Source organism: Eurytemora carolleeae, unplaced genomic scaffold, assembly GCF_000591075.1.
Source record: "Eurytemora carolleeae unplaced genomic scaffold, Eaff_2.0 scaffold303, whole genome shotgun sequence".
NCBI lineage: Eukaryota > Metazoa > Arthropoda > Copepoda > Calanoida > Temoridae > Eurytemora > Eurytemora carolleeae.
The window spans coordinates 203,614-213,883 of NW_019396305.1; the positions used below are offsets into that span (position 1 = coordinate 203,614).

Here is a 10,270-nt window from a genome sequence, read left to right on the forward strand (position 1 = left end):
GATACTGGGTACAGGATACTGGGTACAGGATACTGGGAATAGGATACTGGGTACAGGATACTGGAACATCTTCTTGAATAAGCAATCAAATAAGTACTTATGGAACATATTCTAAAATAAACACTTCTTGGACATATCTCGAAAATTATGAATGAATTTTGATTGTCAATTGAAACATTAATCAATCTAATATTATTTAGAATGCAGAAAATAAATTAAACTAACTACATTTTGACGAGAATTTTTTTTTAATTTTCATGAAAATTTGCTGAAATGAGTGAAAATTAAAAAAAACGGTGTATTTTCCAGGATAAAAATTCGTACAATCCGTACAATTTGAAAAAACAAATCCGTACAATCCGTACAATTTTAGGGTTAAAAAAAACAATCCGTACATTTTGGCCACCCTGTAATCAGTATCCTTATAATTGTCATTGTCATTCTCATTGTCATAATCAGTATCCTTATAATTGCCATTGTCATTTTTATTCTCATTGTCATAATCAGTATCCTTATAATTTTCATTGTCATTGTCATAATCATTATCCATTAATTGTCATTGTCATTTCATTGTCATTGTTATTGTCATTGTTATTGTCATTGCCATTCTCATTGTCATTCTCATTATCCTTATAATTGTCATTGTCATAATCATAATCCTTATAATTGTCACTGTCATTCTCATTCTCATTGTAATAATCATTATCTTTATAATTGTCATTGTCATTCGCATTCTCATCGTCTGAATATTGTCATTTTTATTCTCTTTCTCATGACATAATCATTATCCTTATAATTGTCACTGTCATTCTCATTCTCATTGTAATAATCATTATCTTTATAATTGTCATTGTCATTCGCATTCTCATCGTCTGAATATTGTCATAATCATAATCCTTAAAATGGTCATTCTCATTCTCATTGTCATAATCATACTTATAATTGTCATTTTCATTCTCATTCTCATTAACATAATCATAATCCTTATAATTGGCATTGTCATTCTCATTGTCATTGACATTGTCATTGTTATTATCATTATCATCATATTCCATATTAATCATTACATTGTCGGAGACGAAAAAACTTATGAATGGGTGTTGCGGGATTAAATTTATACTTATTATTACTCTCAAAATAACTAACCTTGTTAATGCTGAACCCAGAGCCGGAGGTAGAACTTGATCCTGAATTAACAAAGGGCGGATTTTGGACTGATTTACTTATGGAGGACGAATCTTGGACTGATTTACTCAGGGAGGACGGATTTTGGACTGGTTTACTCAGGAAGGACGGGTCTTGCACAGATTTACTCATGGAGGACGGATATTGTGAAATATGGTTGGTTGGAGCAGAGGTTTTGTTTGTGTTCACACTACTGGGTGTAGGTGAACCTCGAGTTCTACTGTCTCCAAAAGTACCCGGAGAAAAAGTAGAGGTGTTCAACCCTGAGACAGGTTGCAAGGACTCAGGAGCAAGAACCTGGGACCTCAGGCTCTGGTTGAAACCCTTAGGTGGGAGCACTTGAGACGATGACCTAGATTACGAAGGGTTGATCATCAGACTTGAGGCTTGGGAACTGTTTTTATACATATACATAATATAAAGCTCTGATAATTAGGGTACGTTAACATGTCATGCAGTATTAATAGTTTGAAGAATTAAATGTATAGAAATAAAATAAAATAGATTTGATGACGAGTAAATAGTTCCTTTCTTGAACAGGAGGATACTGACCTTATATTTGAACACTTGTTAAAATTGCAGTGCACTGAGATAAACCAAAATAAAACACTGTTTCCAATGAGATTAGGGATGTTAAAATTAATAATGCAGAAAAGGGAATGAAGTGGGAAAAACCAGAGAAAAAAATCAAAGATAGAGACAAAATATTAATTTTAAAATTTCAAAAAGGTTTCTGTAAATTAAAGATATAATAAACTAGAAACCTTTCCTACATTTAGAAATCATTTAATCTTAATATTTAATATTTATAGATTGAATCATACAAGTATTTTTTTGTTTTAGTTCCTATAGCAAGATATATCCCAGTGGCTTGGACAGCTATTCTTCCCTTTCTCTCCAGGTATAACAGGATTGATGAGAAACCCTGTAAGAGACAAAAGTTAAAATTCCTACTTGCTTGTTAGAGAGGCACAGCTATAGGAACGGCTGAACCAAGATCGGATTACATTAGGTGAACTGTAATTTTTTTACATAAAAGGATTATTTCTAAAATTACTAGAAATGGTATATTTATTTTCAAAATCATTTCCACCCCAAAACAAAATGAAATTTTAAAAAATTCTACAAAAAGATATTTCAAAGGATCTTTTATTATTAGATTTGAGGTGATTTCTCATTAAATATGTTGTATACCCCCCCCCCCTTCTAATAAAGCAACCTCCCGTTACTCTTATTCTATTCCATCGTAACCTTACCATGTGAAGGTGCTATTTTTAAAAGTATGGTCGGGGTTTAGTAGAATACGGGAGGACGGGATCAGATTTTCTTAGGTTAAGTTAGAAATAAAATTCTAATAAATCTGACCTTTCCAACTTCTTGGGTTTTTCCACTTTTTGGTCTTACTAGAAGATTATCATCAGAATCCAACATATTCATATCCTAAATAAAAAAAATCATAAAATGACAATAAAAATAATATTAATATTAATTGAAGTATGCGTAGGAAGAAAGTGTAAGAATAAAATTTATTGAAATGATATGAAAGAAACTTTTGATTGTTATGATTATTCAATTCGTTTGAAGATTCTGAGGATTTCCATTGTCAGAATTCCGCCTTAATAATGACAAATGGGAAAAGAAAGGTTTGGCTAGGAGTGGATATTTTTGACAAAAGAATATTTGATTCTTGTAGGTTCATCTCTGACACAGTGCTTCAGAAAACGGCCTTGTCTACAGCAATCTTTTCCTTGCAGCTGGCAGAGTATAAACCAGTATCATAGTGCATGGTGCACAACCATTCAAGATTCTACTTTCTATGTTTCCATTTTCATTGTTTCTGGCAAGAGGGAAGGGGAAGAGAGAGAGAGAGAAACCCCTCCTTCTCTGCACTATTATATTCTTTATTTTTTTCCAAGTAGGGTGTACTGCCATGTTATTCCACACAGGATTCTGTTAATGGAGAGATTTGTATAAGAACCTGACTGTTCTGAGCTCCCTTTATGCTTACATATAGAACCAGATTCAATCAAAAGAATTAAGGTCTTTCTGACTTTGGATACTTAATTACAGCTAACAAGACTTTTTATTAAGGAGTATATTTAAAGCTGTCAGTAGCAAAATCTGGATCCGACTAGGTAAACCTCCATTCTCCTGGTTAATACAGCATTAAAAGATTAGTGCAGGCCTTCAATGTTTCTTGTAGTTCTGTTTATTTCTTCTCCATTTGTGTGCAGAAGTGTAAACGGGGGATATACACCCCTGGCTAAAGTTTCTCTACTTTGCCATATTCTCTCTCTCACTCTGTATCTCTGAGTATTTTTAGAAGAGCCAATTGCTGCTGCTCTGAAAGCTAGATGTACAGTGTACACTGACTACCCTCAGGTACAAATTTTAAAAAATCTGAATTTTGGGGATTTACTTTTAGGTTCAAATGTTCACTCTGTGCGGAGTTTCAAATTCTCACAAAAAATTGGTTTTTCATCATAGACCTTTTTCATGGTTAAAGTTAAGTAAACTACCAAATTTGAGCCCGTCACTAATCCTTGAAGTACCTGGTCTGGATTCCAAATTTGAGTACTTCCTCCACAAAGTGTAATTGGTAAATCCATCTCAGTTCTCTGCGCTTCAGCAAGAAAAAGAAATAATTTACCCTGAACAGAAAACACAGAAGCCATTAATAATCAGTTGAAAATGATCAGTTCTCATCAAAATCCGAGAATATCCTACAGAAAATCCACAAGTTCACAACTGGTTAAATTTTGTTGCATTTCAAAGCATCACAAACTTTACTTTTTAAGCTAAATTTTTTAATGAGTTTTGACAAACTTCACAAAATGTAAATTTTAAGTATGGTACAAAAAATCCTTCAGATAGATAAAAAAATTGCAATACTTTTTAAAGTTGTTTAATTATTACAAAAACTGCAAACCTTAAAAAGAGATTTCCGATTTAGGTTCCTCCTGTAGGAATACAATAATCTTAACGAAGATCTCGAAAGTTTCAAATACCAACAGAGGCTTATTTCCTTACTTGTGGCATCTTTAAAAAAACAATGTCAACAAGCTCAACAATGTCACATCATTAATGTCCTAGAGTAAAGTTTTAATTAGTAAAGGTTAAGGCTCCATTTCAAGTTTTTAAAAGTTTTTTTTTCCGTGAAGAGCTTTAACAAAGGCTCAGTAGAATCTACAAAAATTAACCTAATGATCTGGAAAAATGTAAACCCAAGTGTTATTGTGATGATATTGCTATCCGCAATAAAAGGCTTCAAAGGTGCGCCACTATTTCTCGCAATACAGTTAGTTCTTACATGTTTCAAATTAACAACAACCATGTGTTTAAATAAACTGTAGGAAAATGTTATGTCAACCAGCTTTAAACGTGTCCTGGGGTTTATGTGATTTACCAAAAAAAAATAAGGCTTTATCGATTCAGCTGTTCTGCCCTTTAATGGAAACCACATCAGATTATTGTATATTCCTAAGATTTACTCCAGGATTACGAAGCATATTCTCAGATTCCGAGCTAGACACTGCAGGCAAATAATTATCAGCATCCGGTAACCTGAACACAGGGTTAAGATTATTTGATGCTGTTGTGGGAAGAAAATAGATTAGACATATGATATACTGGTTCTTCCATATTGNAGTTTTTAGAAGGGGCCTGAGGAAATAGAGTTTCGAGAGAATTATTTAAAGAAAATTTATTTAATGCATTCCAGGGATTTTAAAAATCTAGATTGGAACCAACAAATCTTGTCATATAAATTATCAAATAAAAACAATAGATGGTTTATTTTGTTTTCTTGGTTTAATGGACAAAAATTATCTAACATTAATTTTGATTTTTTTTGCAAAAGGCCTCCAGTTCTGAAGCGTTGACCAATAGTTAAATTAAAAGGCCTTGAATCTTGTAGCATGATAAAATATCATTTTAAAATGTTATTTAATTAATGAAAAGTTTTGCAAGAAATAATATTATTTCTCATTTAAAATTGTAAAAAGAGAATGTCAGAAACTGAATTATTGAACATGATGATGTTCATATTGATTAAAGTTAGATACTATCATGTTATCCAGAGGGCAAAACTTCAAAGAAATTTTCCGGGTTTCCCAAACCAAACCTGGCCACGAAATCGGGTAAGCTCTCTTAAGTCTGGGTTTGGGGTTTGGTAAGGGTTCCGGGAAACTCATACTATGTGAACTCTATTTTGATACTCTAATTGAAACCCTAGTCTGGAGAAACGTCAGGAAACACAGTTTTCTAGTAAATTTGGAGCAAAACTAACGAATACGTATACTCCTAGAAAGGGTCGGGGGCGGTAAAAAATTGGCCCTAGGACCACCAAGGAGGTGGGCAGTAATAACTACTCCTAGAACCTCCTTAAGGAATGGGGTTAAAAACTAGTTTTAGGACCTACTAAGGCCGTGGGGGGGGGGGGGAATAAACCTTAGAACCCCCTAGAGGGGGAGGGGATTAAGAATTATTCCAAAGATTATTAAAAAATTAACCCGGGTATCGTAGCGAGTTTCCTGGTTTTCTTAAGTTTCAGGGGTGTATATTAGTTCTGAGACTCATATTTTTGCCCCCCCCCCTTTAGAATCATATTTTTTCCCAAAATCCACAACTTAAAAACAGGTTTATTACATCTCTCCCACCTTTCCTTCTTTCTTCCCCCTTGTCTATTCCTTTTTGTCCCTTCCCTCTTCCCCTTTTCCTTTCCCTCTTCCTCTTTTCCCTCTTCCTCTTTTCCCTTCCCTCATCCCTCTTTTCTCTTTCCTCTTCCCTTTTCCCTTTCTTTTTCCCTTTCTTTTTCCCTTTCCTTTTCCTTTTCCTTTTCCTTTTCCCTTTCCCCTTTCCCCTTTCCCCTTTCCCTTTTCCCCTTCCCTTCCCTTTTTTTCTTAATTTTTCCCCCCAAACCTAATGAAAGCTCATTTTAGAAAAATACAGAAAAATATACGCCCCTGTGTTATACGGGATTGATTTCTAATTTCTAATTTCCGATTCTCAATCTAAAAATGAAATGTATTCCAAGCAAAGATTACCTCTGTTTACTTTTAACACAAGCAATGAAATCTCTAAAGTATTCTGGAGTTACTATAGGGACACAATTAGCAAGACAATTCGCAACCTGCCAAAAAAAAATAATGCTGATAATGATGATAGTAATAATAATAATGATCACAATTATAAAAATATTAAATAATGATTATAATAATAATAATATTCAATAACGATTACAATAATATAATAATTAGAATCCTACCTTCGGGGAAAGTTGAATAGCTGTCATTACAAGATGTGTGGTAGTTTCACTCCACCTTTTCAATTATCAATGAAAAAAGGCGCAATAAATGAGAGGGGAAAATAACTCTGACCCACCCTCCCCCCCAAAAAAATTTAAAAGTGGTTCAGATGATCAGTTTAGTTTGTTGATAATTTATTCCTGGGTTGAATTTTAGTGTTATCAATCTCCTTCAACCAATTGTTGACAGAGCTAGGGTCCTTTAGCATTGAGCTGATCACTTCCAACTTCAGCCAACGTAGTCTTAACCAAAAGTTTATTATTGAACAATGAACATATCTGTTCAGAATATACAAAGTTTATTATTGAACAATGAACATATCTTTCAAGAATATACAAAGTTTATAATTGAACAATGAACATTTCTGTCAAGAATATTAAAAGTTCATTATCAAACAATTAACATATCTGTCAAGAATATTAAAAGTTCATTATCAAACAATTAACATATCTGTCAAGAATATTAAAAGTTCATTATCAAACAAGGAACATATCTGTCAAGAAAATTAAAAGTTTTTTATTGAATAAACGAGTCTAATAATTCGATTTAAGAATAAATCAGGCTAATCTAATTTTTAATCTATGAGTACCTTAAGATAAATAAAAAGATATATCTATACAGTATTTAATCTTAGGTATTGGTAACCTGCAGATGGAAAAATCTATATAGTATTTTATTTATCGTAACCTGCAGATTGAAAGATCTATTTAGTATTTCATCTATGGTAACTTGCAGTTGGAAAGATCTATTTAGTATTTAATCTATGGTAACTTGCAGATGGAAAGATCTATAAAGTATACAATCTTGATAACCTGCAGATGGAATGACCGGTACCGAACCGAATTCGATCATTATCCTTGAGCTCTACAGGTTTAGACAGTGCTCTCCCAGTTTCCTTACTAAACATCAACAGTTAAAGGGACTGTAAGCGTAATTACAATTGAATGTCCATGCAAATATGGCAATGCCCGATTCACAACGGTTCCCTTGAAACCTTTATCTGATCAATTAAGCGGAATATATTGTCGCATTTCTGCAGTACCAATGATCAAGTCACTTTTGTAGAGAATTCCCAGCAATTGAAAATATTTGTTTCATTTTACAATAAACATGATAGGGAGTGTAAGTGTAATTTAAAGTGACCCCCCTGAAAAGATGGTAATGTCTGATTCACAGCGGTATCTTTAAAACCTTTATTGGATCAATACTGCGGCAGATATTGTCGATTTCTAAATTGATCAGTGTTGAATTCTGTTAATTCCTGTATGTTGTCTTTCAACGGAAAATCGCAGGTCACTTTTGTAGAGAACCCACAATTTGAAATAGAAAATAACCAGATTTCAAAATTATAAACTTTGATATCTGAGGCTTAATTTTAAGAATTTGAGCTGCGGCCTAAATTTGAGACGAGGCTCAAATATGGTTAGTTTCACTTAAAATTGTATTCAATGCTTCAAGATTTAGCATCAATTGAAACCGGTTTTTGGCGGATTTAAGACGCGGCACAAATTCATTAAATTTAAACACTGGTTCATACTTTTACACTTACAGACCAAGGTTTAAAGGATACTATTACAAATCAGGCATTGTCATCGTTGCATGGAGGGTCATTTAAAATTACGATTACAGGCCATTTAAGAACTTTTGTTAGAATAAGAAGAATAAGTTTGTTTTTTAATTCATAAATCATCATCGCCACTTGAATGAGATAATACAAGAATTCGTCAAGGGGAGGGGGCTCAAACTTTGCCACTTTTCAAGGAGATAACCTTGAATTTGATTGAAAATGTCTCTGTAATAAGGTCCTTTTCGTATAAAACTAAAATCCTTAACTTTTTCAATATTTTTTAACAAGATATTACTACTTTCACAGTTTACTAACTCATGTTTGTTAACATTAGATCGGCTGCCTTTGTTATTGTTGTTATTCAAAAACTAGTTCTTCAGCAGTCCAAAAACGTCACAGCAAAGTGTACGGAAACCCTATCGGCCCCTCCTTCTATTCAAAATCTCCTTGGTAAGGACTAAATTTTAAAAAAATTTGAGCACAAAAAGAATAGCGCTATGAAAGATAAGCTTTATAATACAAGATTGACCCCTAAGGATGATACTTGAATTAGATTTCTTAACAGTTTATTGATAGTATTTTGAAGAAATTGGCGAATAAAGAAATTAATTACAATTGAAAAAAAACCGTAAATAAAAACTGAATTTCGAACAGTCATCTGTGAAGTCTCATCCTTTGTATAACCCTGCATACAGTCCAAAAGATCAATTTTATTTTGATACAGATTATAACTTCTGTAAAAAAATGGATCCGGAACCAACTCAAAAATAATTCTTAAAGTTTGCTAATTTCTTTTGCGAAAAAACAATATTCAAAACTTTTTTCCGCAAATTTGTATGAAGAAACTTGTTAGACCATTAAATTAATACGAATGACAATTCGTTTTATTTTTATGTTTTTGTTGAAATCTTGCTTCTTAAGATTAAGATCCTATGCACTACTCCTTTTTACCTGGTTCAGCATCTGCCTTAGTGAAGACCTGTATTTTAGCATGGGTTTGATTGACCGACTTGTCACTAGCCAGAGATATATTACAGGTGCTTGTTCTACCAACCATATACACTTCATCTTTAAAACAAACTCATTAAGATCTTAGAAATACGTAATACATTTCAGCCACTCAATCTTAAATTAAAGAATCGCGTATTTTTTAAAAACATTCTTTAGGAATAAAATTATTTTTCTTAACGATTCAAATTCTTCCATAAAGTCTTACATTACGTTGACATAGTCTCCATCGAATTCCGATTTTACATAAACCCCATTAATTTTAATCTTTACAAAGTGTTGAAAATTAAATATTCAATTCTGCTGTTTTAATGACTATCGACATACGCAAATAAATCTTTTGAAAATAACCCTTTACGTGGGATGATGAAATTTTTAAGAGTTTATTTTGATTTGACATAATTCTATGGATACCTTGAAAGTCTTACGGCCTAAAGCCTATGAGATTCTAGTGAGTCAGTTGTCCCAAATAGCGGTATTTACAGTGATTCACAATATGGAGTTTAGATGATAAAAACTGATTTAAAAATTACCACGAATTACCCCGAAACTTTATTGTCACCCGAAAATCTTTGAATTCCAACCCCTAAGTTTCAATTTCACACTCAGGTAAAATGACCTTTAATCAGGGTTTCCAGATTTTTCAAGAAAAGATAAACTGCAGACTCTATATCTAATATCTTATATATATATTTCTAAAATTTGTAATCTCTGTTTGCCCGACCATAACTCAGAAACCCCTGGACCTATTTGGTTGAGGAACTCTTATTGAACCACGGAAATGTTCTCAGCTTGGTTTTGAGATTCTAAGATGAGTGGTTTGATTTATATCGGTAAAAATAGCTAAAATCGTACGACCAAGTGCGAAGTAACCCTAGTCAACGATGGATTTCCAAAGCAGTATAATAAATAAAGTAGTAATCTTTTCTTTTATGTTCGATCAGAACTCGTGAAACCCTAAACCGTTTTGGCCAAAATTTTGATTAAGAAACTCGGAAGAACCACAGGAATGTTTTTAGCTTGGTTAAAAGTTTTAAATTGTGCGGGTTGACTTTATCTAGAAAATTTAGCTTCCAGACAAAGCTGGGTTCCGAAGCTATAAATAATATTTTACTTGGTACTAAAGCCCATTTCTGGTCTGCAGAGTGAAGAGTGGGGGGTCCTGTAACGTTTTCCAGCAGTAGATACCACATAGTTCATTTAC

General features: G+C 33.0%; 1 protein-coding gene across 2 annotated transcripts in view; it reads right to left on the minus strand.

Annotated features, from left to right (window-relative positions):
• LOC111700590 (nibrin) overlaps positions 1–7,413 on the minus strand; it is a 14,606-nt gene extending 7,193 nt beyond the window's left edge. For both annotated transcript variants that reach the window (XM_023471561.1, XM_023471562.1), the window contains exons 1-11: positions 7,304–7,413; positions 6,632–6,733; positions 6,452–6,506; positions 6,231–6,316; positions 4,666–4,749; positions 4,115–4,145; positions 3,738–3,836; positions 2,551–2,625; positions 2,032–2,110; positions 1,738–1,771; positions 1,147–1,537 (exon numbers count right to left, since the gene is read on the minus strand). In XM_023471561.1, coding sequence (XP_023327329.1) covers positions 1,147–1,537; positions 1,738–1,771; positions 2,032–2,110; positions 2,551–2,625; positions 3,738–3,836; positions 4,115–4,145; positions 4,666–4,749; positions 6,231–6,316; positions 6,452–6,506; positions 6,632–6,733; positions 7,304–7,398 — 1,131 coding nt within the window. In that variant the 5' untranslated portion in view covers positions 7,399–7,413. The remainder of the gene's footprint in view (positions 1–1,146; positions 1,538–1,737; positions 1,772–2,031; positions 2,111–2,550; positions 2,626–3,737; positions 3,837–4,114; positions 4,146–4,665; positions 4,750–6,230; positions 6,317–6,451; positions 6,507–6,631; positions 6,734–7,303) is intronic.
• Positions 7,414–10,270: the final 2,857 nt, after the last annotated feature.